Source organism: Nannospalax galili, unplaced genomic scaffold, assembly GCF_000622305.1.
Source record: "Nannospalax galili isolate Female #2095 unplaced genomic scaffold, S.galili_v1.0 scaffold886, whole genome shotgun sequence".
NCBI lineage: Eukaryota > Metazoa > Chordata > Mammalia > Rodentia > Spalacidae > Nannospalax > Nannospalax galili.
In genome coordinates this window covers 2,025,496-2,048,569 of record NW_008355971.1, presented here as the reverse complement: position 1 = coordinate 2,048,569, position 23,074 = coordinate 2,025,496, and the positions used below count along the sequence as shown (strand labels likewise).

General features: G+C 48.8%; 1 protein-coding gene across 1 annotated transcript; it reads right to left on the bottom strand.

Annotated features, from left to right (window-relative positions):
• Nucleotides 1-1,336: 1,336 nt before the first annotated feature.
• On the bottom strand, nt 1,337-20,583 carry Acp7 (acid phosphatase 7, tartrate resistant (putative)). Its single transcript, XM_008853944.1, has 12 exons — nt 20,466-20,583; nt 12,192-12,392; nt 11,519-11,701; nt 10,566-10,689; nt 10,336-10,398; nt 10,124-10,238; nt 9,949-10,056; nt 9,776-9,833; nt 9,610-9,677; nt 9,432-9,503; nt 4,195-4,332; nt 1,337-1,521 (listed from the first exon to the last, which is right to left on the bottom strand). Exons 1-12 carry the CDS (start codon nt 20,581-20,583, stop codon nt 1,456-1,458), a joined length of 1,314 nt encoding a protein of 437 aa, XP_008852166.1. The 3' UTR covers nt 1,337-1,455.
• Nucleotides 20,584-23,074: the final 2,491 nt, after the last annotated feature.

Sequence of the window (23,074 nt, the reverse complement as noted above, 5' to 3'; positions counted from 1 at the left end):
GGCGGTGCACACCTGGAATCCTAGCATTAAGAAAATGGAGGCAGGAGGATCAGAAGTTCAAGGACATCCTTAGACACATAGGGAGTTAGTTCAAGGCCAGCCTGGGCTTCGTGAAAAACAGTCAAAAAAGAATCTCTAAACCAGGGGGACCCTGGTGCATGCACTCAGACAGGAAGGTCAAATAGGAAATGTATGGGTCTTACAAGGGTCAAGTGCTTGATGTGTTCCAGAAACTTCCATGAGGCCTTTGAGCCTTGGACAGGTAGGACTAAAACCTGAAGAAGCTGAAAAAGGAATTGTTCGGCACAATGGAGGATAGCTGTGAGGTGGCCCAGAGAGCTGGGAGCCTGCTGGGGTCAGCCTGGGCTACTGCATGGCTTCATCCAAAGTCCTCACACTGGCCCACAAGGTTCATATAATCTGTTTCTACTTTGTCTTCTTCCCTTCTCTCTCCCTCACTGTCTCTGGGACAGCCATATCAGCCTCTTCTCTGACAGTCCGAGGAAGGGAGAACAGTCCTGCCTCAGGGCCTTTGCACTGGCTGTACTTCTGACTGGAACATCCTTCCCCCAGGCAACCATCCACCTGTATTCCCGATCATCAACTTTAGTTCAAAGGTCATGCTGTCAGAGGTCTCCCTGTACACTGACACTGCCCCTTGCTCTGTCTCTCTTCTCTGCCTTTTCTGAGCACTTACCCCTCAATAGCCTATTTAGTTATCAAGTATATTGTCTACTCCCTCCTTCCACATCAGTGCCACAAAGGGAGAGGTCTATCTTATGCCCGCCTCAGTACATGGAGGATGCTGCATAAATCATGAATGGTTAAATGAAAGGATGAGGGAGGAGAAAGGAAGGGGGAAGGGAGAAGGAGGGAAGACAAAAAAGAGAGCTGTGAACACAAGGCTTGTCAGCTGTGCCTGTGGGGAGGCTGGAGTGTTATCCCATCCCCCTTCCGGGATAAGACAGTGCTGGCTGGGAAACTGAGGCACAAAGGGACGCTGGGCAGTACACCCTGGGCTGACAAGGCAGAGAAGTCACACTTGGGACCAGATGAGAGCCACTGACGCTACCTGCTGACAATTCTGGCCATGACAAGTGGCTGACCTGGGCTGGGGGTGCTCTTCAAAGAGGTGGCCCATCCGAAGTGAGTCTGGAGCCATGGCTGTAAACCTCTTTATTCTGAGGCCCATGGGTTCCCCGCCCAGTCAGAGCTATGCTGGAGGGTGGGGCTGTGCTGACAGGACCGACCTGCTGGTACCCAGTTCCTGCCCTTCCTCTACAACCAGCCTGGGTTCCCACCTCTCCAGGAGGCAAGAGTAGCTCCAGCTCCCTCAAGGCTTCTGGGCAGGGAGAGTGAGATCCTGCCCTGCCTCCCCACCCAGGCCAAGGTACCGCCTGGTCACAGTAGCAAGGTGTCAAGGCCTTGGTCTCTTGCTGAGAGCAGTCCCAGTCTCTAGTGGTACAACATCCGGCCAAGCAGGGGTCTCACCACCCAGACGTCATCTACTATCTTCCCATCCTGTGAAGGTCAAACACACGGGAAGGCAGTGAGAAATGAAAGTCTAGATTGTGGGGTCAGGTGGCCTGGGTTCAAATCCCATCTCTGCCTCTGACGGTTTGGGTGACCTTGGGTAAATTTCCTTGTTATATTTCTCTGAGCCTCACTTTCACTCCTTTGAAAAATACAGATGAAGCCAGGAGTTGTGGTGCATACCTGTAATCCCAGCACTTGGGAGGCAGAGGCAGGAGGAGCCTAAGTTACAGGCCAGCTTGGGCTACAATAGCAACAAGCTGGTTTAGCCTCCCCCAGCACCCCCAAAAGAAAAGAAAAGAAAAGAAAAAAAAAAGAGGCGACAGTAATTTGATATCTGTACTGGCTTTTGTTTTTGTTTTGTTTTTGTTTTTTGACACAAGGTCTAGCTATATAGCCCAGGTGGGTCTTGAAGTTGTATTCTGATCTTCCTGTCTCAGTCTCTCATGGAAAAGACCAGACATTCTGACACACTTGTAACTCAGGCTGCAAGTGGGGCAGAGACAAGGATCGCTGGAGTACGCTGGCAAAGAAAATGTGAGCCCCAGGTTCAGGAAGAGATTCTGCCTCAAAGGGATATGTGGAGAGTGCTAGAGGAGACCAGTCAATGCACACTAATGGCCTTCATGTGCATATGAATAAATATGAATAAATAAATAAATTTTTAAAAAAAGCAACCTGCTGGACGTGGTGCATGCCTTTAATTCTAGCATTCAGGAGGCAGAGGCAGGCAGATCTCTGTGAGATTGAGGCCAGCCTGGGCTATATAGTGAGATCCAGGCCAGCTCTAACTACAGAGAGACCCTGTCTTAAAAAAAAACAAAAACAAAAACAAAAAAAACAAAAAACAAACAAACAAGCAAAAACCAAGGAACTGGAGAGATGACTCAGTGGTTAAGAGCACTTGCTGCTCTTGCAGAAGACCCAGGTTTGATTCTTAGCACACACACGTCAGCTAATACTTGTCCTTAACTCCAGTTCCAAGGGACCCCACTTCTGGTCTCTATGAGTTCCAGACATGCACATGCACATGGCACATTTATATACATGCAGTCAAAAGAATCTTACACAAACACAAAAAATTAAATAAAAAAAAAAAAAACCTGTGGGCCTTTGATCTTAGCATGTGGGAGGCAAGGCAGGCAGAATTCTGTGGGATTGAGGCCAACCTGGTCTACATAGTGAGCTCCAGGCCACCTGGGACTGCAGGGAGACCCTGTCTCAAAAAAAAAAAAAAAAAAAAAAAAAAAGATGCAAAAACCAACTGGCATGGGCTGGAGAGGCACTTGCTGTTCTTGCAGAGGACCTGAGTTGGGTTCCCAGATCCCACTCAGGCAGCTCACAACTGCCTGTAACTCCAATTCCAGAAGATTTGATGCCCTCTTCTGGACTCTACAGGCATTACACACACATGTTGCATATAAATTCATGCAGGCACATACTAAATAAATCTTAAAAAAGAAACCTGACTTAGACATGACAGTACAGGGTTGTGACCCCAGCATGGGGGTGTGGGACATGGAGACAGGTGTATCCCAGAGGTTAGCTGCAACAAAAAGCTTTGAGTTCAGTGACAGACCCTGTGTCAGAAAAAGCATGTAAAAGGCAATAGAAGAAGATACTCAAGGTTGACCTCTGCCCTCCACACATGTACACACAGGTGAGCGCGCGCACACACACACACACACACACACACACACACACACACAGAGGAAAAAAATGGGCCATTATTATTCAAATCCACCTAGCCTTAAGCCACACTCCCATACATCGGGCACAGTCTAAGCTCTGTTGCCTCCCATCATCCACCTTTTCCTTCTCCTGCTGTGAAGTTAAAAATATCTATGCAGTTTCCCACTGTCAGCCACCGCTCCTAAGCACTTTATACATGTCATTGAACTGAGGTAGAAGTGATGGTCACCCCCATTTCACAGATATGAAAACTGAAGATCAAAGAGATCACAGACATTTCTCAAAGTCATGAGGCTGGTAGGAAGCACAGGTAGGATTTGAACCTAGGCTTCCAGTTCTAGAGTCCTTTTTGAACACATGGTTACCCTATCTAGTCCAGTCATCTCAGCCTCTCAGGTTTCTGGTGTTTGCTCCTCCCCTCAGGTAGGAATTCAACATAGGGTTTCACACGTTAGGCAAGTGCTCTACCATGAGCTATTTTCTCTGACCCCATTGAGATTTTGTTCTTTTCAATAGTGTATTCTAGGCAGGTGCTCTACCACTGAGCCACGCCCCCAGGCCCTCACTGGTGGATTCTAGGCAGGGGCTCTACCACTGAGCCACACCCCAGCCCCTCACTGGGGGATTCTAGGCAGGTGCTCTACCACTGAGCCACACTCCCAGCCCCTCGCTGGGGGATTCTAGACAGGTGCTCTACCACTGAGCCACACCCCAGCCCCTCACTGGGGGGTTCTAGGCAGGTGCTCTACCACTGAGCCACGCCCCCAGCCTCTCACTGGGGGATTCTAGGTAGGTGCTCTACCAATGAGTCACAACCCCAGCCCCCTACCTTGGGCTCCCAAGCACTGGGATTACAAGTGTGTACCACCACACCTAGCTTATGATTTATTTTTGGGTCCAAGGTTTTAACCACTTGGCTCCTGAACACTCTGGTTTCCTAGTGTGTAACCCAGTATGCACGTCACTGACCTGATCGTCTGACACCTGCTGGATGTGCATGTGAGTGCCGTTGAGGATGTGCATCCGTGTGTACCCATATTCCTTCACTCGCACAGCACTCCAGGGTCTGGGTTGTCTAACAAAGGGGGTCAGCAGCTCTTCACAGCCCTGTGGGGGACAGCAGGTCAGACAGGAGATGGGGCAATTGGAGGACACAGAGGCAGTTGAAAAGACCTATCAGGTCAGGACCCTGCTGTCTCCACGAAAAAGTCTGTTAGAACTCAGCCATAAGCCTTGAACCCCAGTACTTGGGAGACTGAGGCAGATGGATCACTGAGTTCAAAGCTAGCCTGGTCTACATAGTTAGATCCAGACCAGCGTCAGTTACAGAGTGAGACCCCGTCTCAAAATTAAGTGCTGTGAGATGGCTTAGCGGGTAAAGGTGCTGGCTGCCAAACCTGACAACCCGAGTTCAGTCCCCACAACCCATGTGGTAGAAGGAGAAAACCCACTCCAGAAAGTTTTCTTCTGACCTTCACATGCGTATCATGTGCATGTGTACACACACACACACACACACACACACACACACTAAATAAATTAAATATATAAATAAAGACAAAAGTAAATTGTGATGGAAATATGGCCAGGTTGGTAGAGTGCCCGCTTAGCATTCAGAGTTTTAGTGTGATCCCCAGCACAACATAAAACCAGGTCTGGCGGTGCACATCCCAAGTGCCAACAGTTGGGAGGTGGAGGCAGGGGGATCAGAAGTTCAAAGTCAACTTGAACTACATAGCAAGTTTGAGGCCAGCTTAGACTACACAAGACCCCATCTCAACATTAGTTAATTAATTAATTAAAATAAAACCACTAGTGCCTAGGGGAGACAGAGCAGAAAGTCAGGCAATAGAAGCAAAGGGAATAAAGAAAAACATCAAGGGCTGCAGAGATGACTCAGTGGTTAAGAGCAGTTGCTGATTTTCCAGAAGACCCAAGTTCTGTTCCCAGCACCCATGTCAGGCGGCTCCCAGCCACCTGTAACTCCAGTCCCAGGGGATCCAGTACCCTCTTCTGGCCTCTTTGGGCACCCACACACATGGCATACACTCACATAGACATACACATAAATAAAAATAAGTCTTAAAAAACAAAATCTTTGGACTAGAGAGATGACTCAGTGGTTAAGAGCACTGGCTGCTCTTGCAGAGGACCCAAGTTTGGTTCCCAGCACCTCCATGGTGGCTAACAACCACCTGTAAACTCCAGTTCCAGGGGATCTGATAACTTCTGGCCACTGCAGGCACTGCACACACATGGTGCACTTACATACATGCAGGCAAAACACTCTTACACATAAAATAAAAATAAATAAATAAAATCTTTTTGGTCTTTTTAAGACAGAGTCTCTCTGTAGCCCCAGCTGGTCTGGAACTCCCTATGTAGACCAGGATGGCCTTGAATGCACAGAGATCAGCCTGCCTCTGCTCCCCGAGTGCTGGGATTAAAGGTGTTCACCACCACATCTGGCTATAAATAAATTTTAAATCTTCAGTAAATCACAGTTTTATACCCCACATTGTAAGGAGTAGGATGGTAATACCCACTAATACAAAGAGGTCCTGGAATCACAGAATATTTGCATAATTTCAAGTCCATTGCTAAGCCAGGCACGGTGGCAAACACCTGTAATCATATCACTTGAGAGGTTGAGGCAAGAGGATTGTGAGTTCGAGGCCAGCCTTGGTTACATAATGAGACCTTGTCTCCAGAAAAACCAAAACCAAAAACAACAAAATTAGTAAAGTAAAATGAAAGCTCAGGGATAATTCTGACACACACCAAGACTGAAAACCTATGGTGTGTGTGCGTGTGTATGTGTGTGTGCGTGTGCAAAGAACAGCTTTAAATGTCATGAGGGGCATGTAAGACCAGGTAGATAGCTCAGCATGGAAAGGTTCTTATCAAGCCTGATGACCTGAGTCTGAATCCAATTGGCAGAAGGAGAGAACTGACTTGTGCAAGGTGTCATCTGCCTCCCCATACCTTCTGTGGCACACGTGTGCACTTAAACACACAAATAAATAATAAATAAATAAATGTTTTTAAAAGTTTTTAAAATTTTTATTGTGTGAATGCTTTGCCTGCATGTATGTATGTGCACCAAGCGCATGCAATGCCCATGGAGGCCAGACAAGGGCAACGGATCCCCTGGAACTGGAGTTAGACAGTTGTTGGCTGCCATGTGTGCTGGGAACTGAACCTGGGTCCTCTGCAAGAGCAGCCAGTGCTCTTAGCTACTGAGCCATCTCTCCAGCCCTTAAAAAAAAATTTTTTTTAAACGGACATCGGATAGAGGACAGGATGGAGAATGGCTACGGACAGAGGAGGACAGGATGGAGAATGGCTGCGGACAGAGGAGGACAGGATGGAGAATGGCTGCAGACAGAGAACGGGATGGAGAATGGCTACGGACAGAGGAGGACAGGATGGGGAATGGCTGCAGACAGAGGACGGATGGAGAATGGCTACGGACAGAAGAGGACAGGATGGGGAATGGCTGTGGACAGAGGACGGGATGGAGAATGGCTACGGACAGAGGAGGACAGGATGGGGAATAGCTGCGGACAGAGGACGGGATGGAGAATGGCTGCAGACAGAGGAGGACAGGATGGGGAATGGCTGCGGACAGAGGAGGACAGGATGGGGAATGGCTGCGGACAGAGGACGGGATGGAGAATGGCTACGGACAGAGGAGGACAGGATGGGGAATAGCTGCGGACAGAGGACGGGATGGAGAATGGCTGCAGACAGAGGAGGACAGGATGGGGAATGGCTGCGGACAGAGGAGGACAGGATGGAGAATGGCTGCGGACAGAGGACTACAGGATGGAGAATGGCTGCGGACAGAGGACTACAGGATGGAGAATGGCTGCAGACAGTAGCTGCTCCCCTCTTCCCCTCTGTGCACTTTGAAATTTGGTTCTAACTTTCATCTTAATCATTTGTAAGAACCAGCTTAAAAAACAAGCCCTTAGCCGGTCGTGGTGGGTCCATGCCTGTGGCCCAGCACTTGGGAGACAGAAGCAGGCGGATCTCTGTGAGTTTAAGGCCAGCCTGGTCTGCAATCTACACTGAGTTCCAGGGCAGCTGGGGCTTTAGGGAAACCCTGTTTCAAAAAAAAGAGAAAAAAACAGACAAACAAACAAACAAAAACCCCTTGGGGTTGGAAAGTTGATTCAACAGTTTAGAACACTGGCTGCTCTTGCAGAGGACCTGGGTTCAATTCCCAGCACCCACATGGTAGCAAACAACCATCTGTAACTCCAGTTCCAGGGGAATCTCACACCCTTTTCTGACCTCTGTGGGCATTGCACAACATAGGTGCACTTACATACATGCAGGCAATACACTCATACACATAAAATAAAAATAATAAAGAAAATAGTTTTTTAAAAAATGCCCTTTTCCTAGGCATGGTGGCACACATCTATAATGCCAGCACTCAGTAGGCTGAGGCAGAAGATGTGTGGGTTTGTGGCCAGCCTGGGCTACACTGTGAGACCCTGTCTCAGGAGTGAGACAGAGACAGAGACAGAGAGAGAGAGAGAGAGAGATGGAGAGAGGGAGAGGGAAAGAGAGAACATTATAGTAACTTTACTGAAGATGAAGCCCTGAGCACAACTGTTTGTTTGCTTTTGAGACAGGGTCTCATACAGCCCAAGCTGACTTGGAACTTACTATGTAGCCAAGGGTGACTCTGAACTCCCTGTTCCTCCTGCCTCTACCTGCCCAGTACTACCTTATGATAGCTGCTAGCTTTGTTTTGTGTGTTTAAAAATGTTTTTCAAACTACATTATTTTTGTTTGGTGTGTGTGTGTGTGTGTGTGTGTGTGTGTTCATGGGCATACCACAGTGTAGGAATGATTTACAATGTGGACAGAATCTGGACTAATGACTTTTGCTTAACCTTACTCCAAAAGCTACTGTTTGTAATGCAAGCAAGCTCCGAACCACGTGCTCCTCTTGTTACCTGGGGCACCTGACCTTAATCCCTCAGGACCCCATTTTGGCCTCCACCCAAGGTAGTGAATGAACATGAGTGTGCTTGAATTAGCGTATCAGAACACTGAAAACAGTGTGTTCACCTTTGCGTCCCCATTGGAAGCAATGAGAATAATTGAGCAGAATACTTGATGTTGTGTGTACGAGATACTTTAGGTCTAGGGATCAAGGGTAAGATCCTCTGATAGGATAAGAGTGAATCCAATCCTCATGCTGGGGAAACTGTTTGAATAAATGTATGGTGAGTCCTGTCTCAAGAGCACAGTTCTGTGAGACTTCTGAAGAAACAGGTGCCTCAGAGTTTGGGTCCATTTTTGGTCATAAAACTAATGCTAAGAAGAGCAGGTGTGGTGGTGCACGTTTTTGGTCTCAGCACTCAGGAGGCAGAGGCAGGCGGATCTCTGTGAGTTCGAGGCCAGCCTGGTCTACGTAGTGAATTCCAGGCCAGCTGGGGCTACAGGGAGACCCTGTCTCAAAAAGACCAAAAAAAGAAAGGAAAGAAAAAAGAAAAAAACACTAATGCTAAGAGGCAGGCTGATTCTTTACTTGGGTATAACTGTGATGTGGCTTAATAACATGGCACCACAGTACGCACATGGTAGTCAAAGAACAACTTGCAATAACGGGTTCTCTCCCTCCACTACGTGGGTCCTGGGGATTGAACGCAGGTCATCCAGCTTGGCAGCAAATACCCTTATGCACTGAGCCATCTCTCCAGCCCTGTTTGTTTTGTTTTTGTCTTGTTTTGTTTTTTGAGACAGAGTCTCCATGTAGTCCCAGCTGACCTGGAACTCACTATAGAGACCAGTCTGGCCTTAATCTCACAGAGATCTATCTGACTCTGCCTCCTGAGTGCTGGGACTAAATGCGTGCACCACCACACCTGGCTGCCTGCCTTGTTTTTTAAGACCAGGTCTCACACTACAGCCCAGGCTGGTCTGGAATTCATTATGTGACCTTGAGTTCAGGGCAATCCCCTCTGCTTTGGCCTGTGCTGGGGTTACAGGTATACACCCCACACAGAGCTTCCAATCGCTACTGTTTATGCCATCTATGACTCTGAGCAGTCATACTTCCTGTCACAGCCTCGATTTCCCCATCTGTCGGAGAACCAGCAGTACCTGGCTTTGAGGCCCAGGGTGAATGGCAGTCACTACATTACACATGCACACCAGGCAGCTCACCCTTCCCACCAGCTCACCGCAGACCCTGTGATGATATGAACTGGGCCTCGAGGGTTGGTGTAGGGAGCCTCTGTGCTGCCATTAAATACCTAGAGGCAGGAACAACGGGTTGTTGGGTCACAGAGGGCCAGGTCTCAGGGGGATCTAACCACACTGACATCAGCTGTTGGGTCTTCCACCCTCCTCCAGCCTCACCTCATAGTTGTAAATTGGCCACAGGCGCTCATAGGAGTGCTCGTGTGCCCAGAGTTGAAGGTCCACACCTGTGCAGAGAGAGTGAGAGTCAGACAGCTGCATGGACAGATGGCCAGAGATGGTCAGACTCCTAAATGGAGAAGGTTAAGACTCCAAGGTCTCTCACCATATTTGTGGAAAAGGTCCTCTAGCCCAAACAACTTGCCTCGGAGGCCTTTTCGGACCTGATGAGATGAGCAGGAAGTGAGGGGAGAGAAGGAAAGAGGAGGGAGGGAGATGAGGGGGAGGACAGAGGCTCCTACCTGCCCTTCTGTCCCCTCCCCAGGGCAGGGACCTCACCCTGCTCTCATGCCTCGTGCAGTCATCCAAGTCTGCGTTGGAACAGTACATTGGCCGATGACCCATTGTGATGATCCACGGTCGATCCACCCGATTTTTATTGGCTTGCTAGAGAGGAGAAAAGTGTGAGGGACGGTCGGATCGAGGGCCTGACAAGACTTCCACTTGGGCCTACCTGGAGGTCGCTCTCCAGCCAACGGAACTGTCTCTCAACAAGATGATGCCCATAATGCAGGAAGAAATAGACCTCGGTGGAGAAGGAGATGATGTGGGCAGGACCCAGGTCCCAGCTACAGGGGTGAAAGGGCAGGGGTCAAAGGGCAGGAGTGTGCGCATCACCCACCCTTCAGAGGAGCCAGTCCAGCCCCACGCTCACAAACACCTTACCTGTACCACAAGCCTTCGTTATCTCCTGGCATACTAAAGCGAGCTTTGTAGTTAGAGAAATTGCTAAGAAAAGAATTATAAGAGGCAAAGAGTGAGGACTTGGATGAAGCCGCCCCCCCCCTTAGTATCACAGGAGACACACTGCAGTGTGAGAAACTCAAGTGAGGCACTAATAACACAAATTTCCACTAATCCAGACTTCGCCCACCCCTTCCATTCTCGGTGCTCACTAGCGTTGTTCATGATTCCCAGGGCACGTCATGTACGGCAGGCTGGCAGCGACAGGTTCAATGAGCCGCATGAACCTGTCGCCCACACGAGCGTTGTCCTGATCCATGTTGTAGGCAAAGTCTCCTAGAGCCATCCAAGAACAAAGAGAGAGTGAGAATCATGCTCTGCTTACTCCAGGATTGGAACCTGGTGCTCAGCAGCCGGCCAAGCCATCCTGGCTCAGATCCCTACCTCACACCCATATCCATGTGCTCTGGGAGTCTTGGTCCCTCAGCACCACGATGTCTCCTGGGGCTGAAACATCATCCCCACCTTTGCCTGTCGCTTATCCCCTTTCAGAACAACAGCTAGGTCCAGTTTGGCTCTGATTTTGTTAAGTTTTTTCTTCTTTTTTCATTGCTTGGGATGGAACTGAGGGCCTCCTAAATGCCAGGCAGGAGCTCTACCACTAGGCTACACCCCCAGCCCCTCATTGGAGGAGTCTAGGCAGGTGCTCTGTCACTGAGCCACACCCCAGGCCCCTCACTGGGGGATTTTAGGCAGGTGCTCTACTGCTGAGCCACACCTCTAGCCCTTGGTTTTGTAGATAAGGGCTCAGTAAGTTGTTCATACCAGCTTTGGACTCTGGGTAATCCTCTTGCCTCAGTCTCTGCACTGGTGGGATTACAAGCACCTGACACAGTGTCCACTCATCTTAACAGTTATGTGAATTCTGAATGAGCCTTATGTCTAATAACAACAACAATGGTAACAGGGGCCATTAACACCCCCAGCTACAGGAAACAGAATTGAGATCTTAACTGGCACAGTCTGGTGAGCCTCAGACTCCATATCTGGGCCAGTCTGGGCCCCCTCCCTTCTGAGCCATCACACCTCCACCAACCCGACTGGGCACTGGGCTGCTGGGCACCCAGCCTTTCTGCCTCCAGGTGCACCCTCTCCGGTGCCTCACCCACATGGAGCACTGCGTCGTACATGCCCTGCTGGGTGTCCCTGCGTAGCCGGGGCAGGGCCTTTGGGTTGTCAGCCCCCAGGTCCCCAAACACAGCCAGGCGGGGGCTCCAGTGGACCCCATTCTTCAAGGCTGTAAAGCGAAACCGCCGGCTCCAGCCCTGGGAACTGCCACAGCGGTAAACTGAGGGAAGAAGGAAAGACCATGGTCAGCTTAGGGGGTTGTCAGTGTCCACCCACAGGCAGCAGATGAGAGGGAGAAAAATTAGGGATTAAAAAAAGGTTTGTTTATTTTTATTTATGTGTGAGTGCCTGCTTGTATGTATGTGCACCATGTGCTTGCAGTGCCCTTGAAGGCCAGAAGAGGGTGGAAAATCCCATGTAGTTGGAGTTAAAGACAGGTAGGAGTTGCCTGATATGGGTGCTGGGAACCGAACTGGGATCCTCTGCAAGAGCAGCCTGTGCTCTTAGCCACTGAGTCATCTCTCCAGGCCCAACTTTGAATTTCTAATCTTCCTGCCTCTACCTCCCAAGTGCCGGAATCACAGGCTCCCAAGTGTTGGGATCATAGGCCTGTGCCATTGCATTGGGTCAAGGTGGCCAGCCCACCCTCAGCCACCTACCTGGGTGGCTTCTAGTCCATGCCTCACTCTTCCCCTCCCAAGCTCTCTCACCATACTGAGCCCCTGGCAGCAGCTTGCGCAGCGTCACCCGGTGGATGTAGAGTTTGCGCCGCAGAATGCCCCCATCTACAAAGGGGCTGGCAGTGCCCTGGGCTCGGAATGGGAGAGGCCCAGATAGCTGCATCCCGAACTGCACTTCGGACCGGGCAGGGGCCCATGTGGTCCAGGTCACGGTCATGGAGCCCGGCTCATCTGTGGAGAAAAAAACAGGAGATGGGGTTGGGCAGGCAGGCCTGGGCAAGCTGTTGGGGAGGAGGGGTGCACAGGGCCAGTGGTGGTGAGGATCCGCAGAGCTCTGAACACACTTAGGAGTTAAGGACCAAGTCCCAGAGGGCAGAGTTCAGTTCCAGTCCCCACCTTGGACAAGTTATCTCACCCCCCTGGAGCCTCAGTTTCCCTATCTGTGAAATGGAATATTATCTAGCCCATACGCTTGTGATGAAGTACAGGTGAATAGAAATGGCAGCAGGAATCAGATGTGGTGGTGCACATCTGATTTTAATCTCAGGACTTGTAAGGCACTGGCAGGTAGATCTCTGTGAGTGTGAGACCAGCCTGGGCTACTCAGTGTGAAACTCTCTCAATCAATCAATCAAACAATAAACTATATATGTGGATTGAAAAAGGGCTGGGATGTGGCTCAGTGGGTAGAGTGCTTGCTTAGCATGTATGAAGCCCTGGTTTCTACCCTCAGCGCCTCATGAAGCAGGCATGTAGTCCCAAGTACTTAAGAGAGACTGGAGCAAGAGGATTATAAATTCTGGGCCAGAGTGGGCCACATAACAAATTCTAGGCTAACCTGGGCTTCATAACAAGACCTTGTTTCTAAAAAACCCCAAGTTCTAGACTAACCTGGCTTCATAACCCTGTTTCTAAAAAACCAAACTTGGAATGGGGGAGAGAGGAGTTCACAAGTTCCCCCACCCCCACTCCTCTCTGAGGATCTACAGTCGATGGTTGCTGGGGAAGAAGAGACATTTTCTTCAGTAATGTAACCTCTGGTAAGGTGTACCCATGCTCCTGTAAGCAGCCTCAATTAAACCCTCAGAGACAAAAAGACATGAAAGTATGGGCAGGGGGGAAGCTGGGAGGAGGAAGGGAGTCAGTGGGTTGGGGAGTGGACAAGAGAGGGTAATGGGGTGACTATTATCAAAATATATTATATACATGTATGAGAATGTCATTATGAATCTTATCATGTCTAATTCATATATACTAATGAAAAATAAGACAGCCAGACGTGGTGGTGCATGGCTTTAATCCCAACACTCGGGAGGCAGAAACAGGCAGATCTCTGTTAGTTCAAGGCCAGCCTGGTCTACATAGTGAGTTCAAGGCCAGCTGGGGCTACAGGAAGACCCTTTCTCAAAAAAGACCAAAAAGACAAAAGCAAGCAAAGAAACAGCACAGTACTACAGCGACCTGTATTTACACAGCGCTAAGTTTTGAGACTCTTAGAGGCGACTTTTCAGTGCACAGGAGGTTCTATGCAAACACTACTGCCTTGTATACCAGGGATTGAAGCATCCCAGGCTTTGGTGCCCTGGGAGCATTCTGGAAGCCATCCTCGAGGACAGCCTTAAGCAAAGCACTTGCAACAATGCCTAGTACAGAGAGCTTTAAAGGCTGGGTGAGTACCTTTATTCTTCTGTGCTGTGTATGACCTACAAGCCTGTGGCCAACATTGCACACACATGATATCATTTGAGAGCTCCAGACAGGTGTCTGGAGGCCAGCTCTATAATAATAAAAAAAAAAAAAGTGGAGGAGGGCACAAGAAACAGCTGTAGGCAGGAGGAAGGTGTGCAAATGACCATAGAACTCATGTGTAAGGGACGATGGCGCGATCTGTTGATAGGTGCCGAGCAGGAAGCTGACCCAGCCATATCCAACCTACTGACATCTAGAGCAATTAAAAAAATATATATATATTATATGTTATTTTTTATTTTATGTGTATGAGTGTATTGCCTGAATGTATGCAAGTGCACCCATGTCGTGAAATGCCTGTGGAGGTCAGAAAAGGGTGTTGGAATCCCCTGGAACAGGATACTCAGGAACTGAAGAGATGAGTTACAAGGATGTGGGTGAGGGTGAAGAGTGGGGTGTAGGGAACGGGGCTGAGAGCAGCAGCTGAGGCAGACACTTCTCCAAGTTCTTTTTGTATTAATTAATTTAACTTCTAGAACTATAATCATCCTTTCTATTCCCTTCACACCTCTTCCCCTCACCCTCCAAAATTAAGAGAATATGGGGCTGGAGAGAAGAAGACCAGGGTTCAGTGCACATACATATAAGCAGGTGCACACACATACTCATAAATAAGATAAGATAAAGTAAAAATGCCGGGCGTGGTGGCAAATGCCTTTAATTCCAGCACTTGGGAGGCAGAGGCAGGCAGATCTTTGTGAATTTGAGGCCAGCCTTGTCTCCATAGTGAATCGAGGCCAGCTGTGGCTACAGGGAGACCCTGTCTCAAAAAGAACTCCCCCGAAAATAATAAATAAAAATAAAGTAAAAACTAAGAGAACATTAAAACCAGCCAGAAATGGAGGGAGTTCAACACAGATTCTAACTGTCTACACATGCTCCTGGCTACCTTACAAAGTAAATGATATAAACACACTGAAGGGAACAAGGAAGAAAACTACATAGAAAACAATGTCCTAACAGTATCGTGAGTCTGAGGACAGAGCTTATACAATGGTTTGGGTGTGCATGCTTCTGAAAGGGATACGGGAGGCAGAATTTTTCTTCTTAGGTGCTAGGGGAACTCGGGCTTCAGGCACACTAGGCAAATGTTCTACTACTGAATTGCATCTCCAAACCCCCAAAAGCCAATGCAGAAAGATTGCAATAGACCAAATCTGGGACACTGTGAACAGCAATGGGCATGAGAATATTAGATTTGTATCCAGAAAATTCGAGACATATCCATAAGACCCTGATGGAAGAAATCATGAATGAACAAATGGATGAATGGAGGAGGGAGGAGAGATAGGCAGCTCTTCCTAACACTAAAATTTCAATTAGATGGAAAGCAGCAGCTGGGGGTGTGGTAGAGCACCTGCCTAGAATCCTCCAGTGAGGGGCTGGGGTGTGGCTCAGTGGTAGATCACCTGCCTAGAATCCCCCAGTGAGGGGCTGGGGTGTGGCTCAGTGGTAGAGCACCTGCCTAGAATCCCCCAGTAAGGGGCTGGGGTGTGGCTCAGTGGTAAAGCACCTGCCTAGAATCCCTCAGTGAGGGGCTGGGGTGTGGCTCAGTGGTAGAGCACCTGCCTAGTCCACAGGAATGTGTGAGTTCCACCCATATTCATGTAAAAAACAAACCCAAAGCATATGCATATATATGGAAAGAAGGGACAAGAAAAATAGAAAATTCCAATTAAGCAAGGAAAAGCACCAGGAACCTCTGAAGTCAGGAGCTCGTGGATGCTAAAACTAGTGGGTGAAAATTTGTGGAGAAACAGGACTTGCATCATCTTGAGCAATCTCTCTCCAAGCTATTCATTAACTACAAAGGAAAAAATAATGTCTTTACAGCAGAGAAACCCAGCAGCCATCTGCCGAACCAACCAATGAATCAAGGCCAACATCACCAGCAGCAACAATAAAGCATGCCCACACCCCAGACCCTCTGGATCCCTGCATCCTCTGGAACCCCACACTATGAGGAACGCAATGTCACTGGCTACAATAGTCTTGCCCCAATACAAACTTCTAATCATGAAACAACATTAAAGAAGCTTCAAATCATTGACCAATACTCAAAAATACAAAGGTTACAAAAGATAAAGACTTGAGAGCTGCTTGTGTTGATGCATATCTGCAATCCCAGTCCTCAGGAGGTAGAGACAGGAGATTGTGAGTTCAAGGTCAGCCTGGGCTACAGAGCTGGACAAAGAGTAGACAGGTTATAAGATACTAAGAAAGCACGGTCACTAAATACGAAGTGAGATCCTTAGTGGGGATACTGGGGACATCTGAATGAGGTCTGCAGTTTAATTGGAATTGTACCACTCTAGTATTGAAGTAATGTCCAGTTCCTGGCTTTGCCTGCCTAGCCATTTTTTTTTGAGACAGGGTCTCCTTGTAGTCCCAGTTGGCCTGGAATTTATTATGTAGATGAGGCTGGGCTTTATCTCACAGAAATTTGCCTGCCTCTGCCTCCTGAGTACTAGGATTATGGAATTAAAGGCATGTGCTACATACCTGCTTTCCTTTCCCTTTTTCTTTATTTTATTTTATTTTATTTTATTTTATTTTTTGGTCCTTTTGAAACAGGGTCTCCCTATAGCCCCAGCTGGCTATGTAGACTAGGCTGGCCTTGAACTCACAAAGAGCTGCCTGCCTCTGCCTCCCAAGTGCTAGGACTACAGGCATGTGCCACCATGCCCAGCCTATCTTTCTTTTAAATATTTTATTACTTTTATTTTATGTGTATGAATTACCTGCATGTGTGTAAGTGGACCTGTGTCATACAACGCTCTTGGAGGTCAGAAGAGGGCATAGGATCCCCTGGAGCTGGAGTTATGGACGGTTATTAGCTGCCACATGTGTGCTGGGACTCAAACCTAGGTCCTCTGCAAGAGCATCCAGTGCCCTTAAACTCTGAGCCATCTGTCCAGCCCTTCTTTTTGTTTTTTTACATGGGATCTCACTATGTAGCCCAGACTGATCTCAAACTCCTGGGCTCAGCAATCTTCCTGCCTCAGCCTCCACGACCAGGATTACATATGTCTCTCTCTCTCTCTCTCTCTCTCTCTCTCTCTCTCTCTCTCTCGTTCTAGGGGTTGAACCCCAGGGCTTTATGCTTGCTAAGCAAGTGTTCTACCAACTAAGCTACATTCCCTAGCCCTCAATGAATACTTTTAGCACTGTCGCATAAGCTTTCTTGGCTACATGGAGAGTTCAAGGCCAGCCTGAGCTACATGAGACTGTATCTCAAAACAGCAACAATAAGATGCCAGTGTTAAGGAAGCTGAGTGAAAAGGAGACAAGAATTAGCTGTAATATTTTTAGAATTCTTCTGTTAAATCTAAAATTCGTGTGAATCCTTTGCCTAAAATAACATTTTTTTTTTGTTTTTTTCTTTTTGAGACAGGGTCTCCCTGTCTGACCTGAACTCACTATGTAGACCAGGCTGGCCTTGAACTCACAAGGATCTGCTTGCCTCTGCCTCCCGAGTGCTGGGATTAAAGACGTGCGCCACCTCGCCTGGCTAAAATAACATGTTTGAAGAGACAGAAATGCTTCAGGCTCTGACTGGATTACACACTATACACATGCGTGGAATTCCCACAGCACAGCTCTTAAAGATGTACCATAGAAAGCTGCATGTTGATCCAAGGTGCATATTCAAATTTCCTAAATATAATGTTTGCATATTACTTCCAAAATGACTTTGTTAAAAGAATAAGTTGTCAGGGCTAGAAAAATGGCTCAGTGGTGAAGAGTGCTGGCTGCTCTTGCAGAGGACCCAGGTTCGATTCCCAGCACACACACACACACACACACACACACACACGGCAGCTAACAACTATCCGTAACTCCAGTTTTGGAGACTCCGATGCCCTCTTCTGACCTCTTTGGGCACTGTATAACACGAGTGCACTTACACACACACGCAGGCAATATGCATAAAATAAAAATAATAAATAAAATATTTTTAAAAAGCATAAGCACATGCCTTTAACCCCAGCACCGAGGAGGCAGAGGCAGGTGGATCTCTGAGTTCAAGGCCAGCATGGTCTACATAGTGAGTTCTAGGACAGCTGGGCTGCATAGTGAGACCCTGTCTCAAAAGAAATTAAATTAAATTAAAAGCTTTAAAATAAAGATAGTGTACGCTGTCAAATTTAACATTTCAGGATGTGTGACCTAAGGTCAGACTCTTCACATCTGTGAGCCTCGGTTCACTATTATTGTTTTTGAGACAAGGCCTCCCTATGTAGCCCAGACTGGCCTGGGACTCACCGTCCTGCGTCAGTCTCCAGGGCGCTGGGATTGCAGGCATGTGCCAGTACACCTGGGCAGCTGGACCACCTTTGGAGTTCTTCTGACAGTCTAAAATTACTTCAAAGTTAAAAATGCTGAATTTTTGAACAATAAGAAACACCCGTGCTTGGGTGCGGTGTCAAACAAAAGGGGCCATAATCATCTGAAGCACTACTAAACTCTTTCAGCCACATCTGTGTGAAACCAGACTTCCTTCATCTACAGGGCCCAGAACAGCGGGTCCAGACAGAATGAACCAGAAGTAAATCCAGAGAGAGTCCAGTTGTCAGCTATTCAGCCTGAAATGAAAGAGACCGGAGGCCCAGCAGGTAAAGGCACTTGCACGAAGCTGATGAAAACCTGAGTTTGGTCCCTGCGGCCCACATGGTGGAAGGAGAGAACCGACTTCTGAGCGTTTATCTTCTGACCTCCACATACACATACCACAGCATACCACCCCCACACACAATAAATAAATGTAATGAAAAACGTTTTTTGAGACTTTTTAAAGAAAATGTCATCATGAGATACATTATCTTATATTCTAAAAAAAACAAAAGCAACACACACACGTGCACGCACACACACCACACACCTCAGAGAAACAAAAGCAATCTGAGTTTGTTAGTCATTCCCAGCTATATAACAGAATCCTGAGACAAAGGCAGATGGGCATTGTAACTACACACCAAGCTCAGTTCTGTGACTCCAAAGGGAGCAGCTGGCAACCCACCAACACCTCACCATACAGTCACCTCCTGTTACCCACCCCCCAACCCCCTGTCCCTTGGTGTCCAAGGCTATCCAGCAGGTAAGCTCCAAAGCTGGGATTTGAACCCAGACAGACTGGACTCAGAGTGTCCTTTTTTGTTTTGTCTTAGTTTTGTTTTGAGATAGCGTCCTCATGTAGCCCAGGTTGGCCTCAAATTCACTATGAGCCAAATCTGACTTTGAGTTCCTGACCCACCTGCCTTTACCTCTCAAGTGCTGAGATTACAGATATGTACCACTATATCTAGTTGATTTTTAATTTTTTTATTCTTTCGAGGCTGGGTCTCATGTAGCCTCAGCGGGCTTCAGACATGCTCTTTAGCCAAAGCTGGTCCTGAACTCTTGGTTCTACTGCCTTCATCTTCTGAGTGCTGGGATTACAGCCACCTTGTCCCATCTCTCATCATCTGTTCTTCAAAGATCTTCCCAAGCCAGGGTGGTGGCCTGTGTCTGTAATCCCAGTACTTGGAAGGCTGAGGCCAGCCTGGCTATGGAGTAAAACCCTGTCTTCATAAAGCAAATGTAAACAAGAAATAAAGGTGTGTGTGTGTGTGTGTGTGTGTGTGTGCTGGGGATGTAGTTCAGTCGGTAGAGTGCTTGCCCAGAATGCATAAAGCCCTGGGTTCCATCCCTCATAAATAAATGGATAGATGATAAGCAGATAGATGATAGATAGATAGATAGATAGATGATAGATAGATAGATGATAGATAGATAGATATAGATAGATGATAGATGGTAGATAGATAGGTGATAGATAGATGATAAACAGATAGATGATAGATAGATAGATAGATAGATAGATGATAGATAGATGATAGATAGATAGATGATAGATAGATAGATGATAGATAGATGATAGATAGATGATAGATAGATAGATGATAGATAGATGATAGATAGCAGGGCATGGCAGTTCGGCACTGAGAGGCTAAGGCAGAAGGTATACTGAGCATTTCAGGCCAGTCTGAGCTACAGTGAGAGAAACAAATGCTTGAGAGGTAGAGGCAGGAGGATCAGGAATTCCAGGCCAGCCTTAGCTACATAACAAGTCTGAGGCCAGTCTGGGCTATGTAAGTTTCCAAAAACTGGAGGGGGGGGGCAGGGAACCTCTTCCTCTGTCAGGAAGAAGAGACGAGAGACAGAGAAAGGAGAGGGGGACACCAGACCCATCCAGTTTCCTACTCCTTTATTCACTGGTTTCTTCCACAGTTGATTCCAGAGCTAAAGTGCCAGGCCCTGAGGTAAGTGATCAGGGACGGCACAGCCCTCTTTTGAGAGTGGTTCACACCAATGGACTGGGTGCCATCATCTGTTCCCCACAAAATCAGACACATGCCTGCTGGAATCCCATTTCATAGAGGCAGATCACTGAGGCTAAGAAGGACAGATCACTAACCTAAGGTTCTTCAGCAACCAGGGTAGGATTTCTGAACACCCCACACACACAAAATACCACAAAACAGAAGCAGAAGGTGAGCCGTGATGGACACTTACCTGGGTAGGACAGATGGACTTGCTCCGGGGCAACATGGGGATACTCTTGGGCCCCCTGGACTCCCAGCGAGAAGAGGAACAGACAGCAGTAGGGCAGGCATCCAAGGAAGGGGCACATGGCAGAGGGATGGTGGAGGGTGGGGATGGGAAGGCAGGGATGTAGCGATCAGATGCTGCTGCTTGGGTGGGGGTGGGGGGTCACAGAAGGTGGAGAATGGAAAGATGTCAGGCAGTGCTGTCTGTCAGTCTGTCTGTCTCAGTCAGGGTGTCCTTTGGGGAGGAAGGAGTGATGACTAGGATGTCCTCTGAGGGAGTGGTGAAGGAGGTAGAGGCTGGTGAGAGAGAACAATTAATGAAGTCTCTGTGCCTGGATGCTCAGCACTTTGCATAGATTAACTCAGGAGGCCTCTCAGCATTCCTATGAGGTTGTGGCTACTGTCATCATCAGCCCTGTCACAGATAGGAAACTGAACAACTAGGTGACTCAGTGACACAGCTAGGAAGAGATGCAGCTGGGCTTTGAACCCTTCTGAGCCAGGCTACAGAGTTTTGCAGTCAAACACAACTCACAAGAGACAGGCCTGGGAGCTGGTTGGGGGTCCGGGGTGGGGGAATCAGGTTGGTGAACAGCATTTGACAATTTCATACCCAGCATTCCATCCTGCTCTTAGTGATCCCCCAGTTTCTTCCTGTTCTCTTTTCTTTTTGGTCTTTTTTTGAGACACGGTCTCCCTGTAGCCCTAGCTGGTCTGGAATTCTCCATGTAGACCAGGCTGCAAACTCACAGAGCTCCGTCTGCTTCTACCCCCATTTTCTTTTTCTTTTCTTTCTTTCTTTCTTTCTTTTTTTTTTTTTTTTTTTTTTTTTGAGACAGGGTCTCCTTGTAGCCCCAGCTGTCCTGGAACTCACTATGTAGACCAGGCTGGCCTTGAACTCACAAAGATCTGCCTGCCTCTGCCTCCCAAGTGCTGGGATTAAAGGCCTGTGCCACCACCCGGGCCTATCCCCCCAGTTTCTGAAGGGGGCTGAAGAGGGTAATGCCTTTGATAAATCCACCCCCAACATTCTGGCCTATTCTTAGTAACCTACAGTTTCTTCTTATCCCCCAATTCTTAGCCTTCCCCCCATACCCTGGGGACCCCTCCAGCACTTCCAAGACTCTGTCCTTAGCCCTAGCATTTTGGTTTTAAGGACCCCCCACATTCTCTCTACTCACTCTTAAATCCTTCTCCATCCCTCTCCCTGGCACCCCATCCTGCCATTGTGCCCCAATCCTCTCCACCCTCACCTCTGCTGCTTCTTCAGCCCTGAACCTGTAGGTGTCTGAACCCCTCTACACCCCACACCCCACACCCCCCGCCCCGGGTCCCTCAGTTCTCCCCGCTGACTGCAATTCCATCCAGCAGCTCCCACGAACCGGTTAGGAACCTTCCAGAGAAGTCCTGGAGCTGAGGTGTAGGGAGGTGCAATCTGGGGGGCCCCCGGCTCACCCTCGAGGGCACCAGCTTGCCCGAACGCGCAGCAGTATTTATGAGTTTGCTGGGACACCTGCTCCCGCCGCCCACAGGTGTCCCAGCCCCGGAAGAGCCGGCTGCCTCGGGGTGACCGACTCTCCAGACAGCCCGGGCCCCGGGTCCCACAGGTCCGGCCAGTCCCGGGCGCCCCACGCCCACCCACCCGCCGCCCTCAGGGTGGGGCGCATAAGGGGGACCCAGAAAAGCATGGGATGTGGCCGCTGCCAGCTCGGAGCCAGACAGCAGGTGAGCGCGCCGGGACAGGTAAGGCTGCGCTGCCCCCCCCCAGGTGTCTCTCTGCCCCAGTCGTGACAGATGGCGCCCCCCCTCCCCCCGCCCCAGCCCTGGGGAGGCCGGGACTTCGGGGCTTTCAGGTGCACGTGCAGCCGGGAGTTTCCCATCCATCTCTGAGCACCCTGCAGCATCTTTCTCTCGGGCCTCCCAGACCCCAGCCAGGCATTCTAGAAAATACCAACTCCTAAGGCCCAGATGACAATGGTGCTGGTGAGCCCAGGCGCCCTAGGCGCATTACTCAACCTCTCCTGGGCCTTTGTTTTCTCGCCTGTAAAAAGGGGGTGAGGTTAGCCACGATCCCCAGGCTAAAGCGCTGAGAATGAAATCAAGTCAAAGCAGGAACCCACCCCGAGGGTCTAAGTGGGAGCAAGTGGGAATCTGGTGGGTTGTGAGCTGTTTGTATGTTGAGGTGGCTTGCCTCAAAGCATGCTTCGGGGTTCCCTGACCCAGCAGCAGATAAGATCTTGGGAAGCCGGATCCGGATTTTCAATGGTTCCCTTACATCCAGTCTGCAGATACGATTGCACAGCACACAGCGAGACTTGTAAAGTCAGTGTCTGTGTCCGTGCAGGTGGAGGGTATGAATTTCAGAGATCCTGTTTCTGGGTGGGCAAGTCTCCAGTCTTTTACAGTTTGGGACACCTCTTCCACCTTCCAGAATCTTCTTTACAGCTTAAAATACAATCATCACTTGGGGTGGGACGTGGTGGCGCAAAGGCAGGGTATTAATTCCAGCACTCCAGGAGACAGAAGCAGGTGGATCTCTGTGAGTTTGAGGCCAGCCTGATCTACACAGTAAGT

Excerpts from the sequence above, each read along its gene's own strand:
- Acp7 (XM_008853944.1), bottom strand. The coding sequence starts at position 20,583 with ATGTGCCCCTTCCTTGGATGCCTGCCCTACTGCTGTCTGTTCCTCTTC. Across the intron at positions 12,393-20,465 it reads AGTCCATCTGTCCTACCCAG|ATGAGCCGGGCTCCATGACC; the intron begins GTAAGTGTCCAT and ends TTTTCTCCACAG. Across the intron at positions 4,333-9,431 it reads ATATCATCACAGGGTCTGCG|GGCTGTGAAGAGCTGCTGAC; the intron begins GTGAGCTGGTGG and ends TGTCCCCCACAG.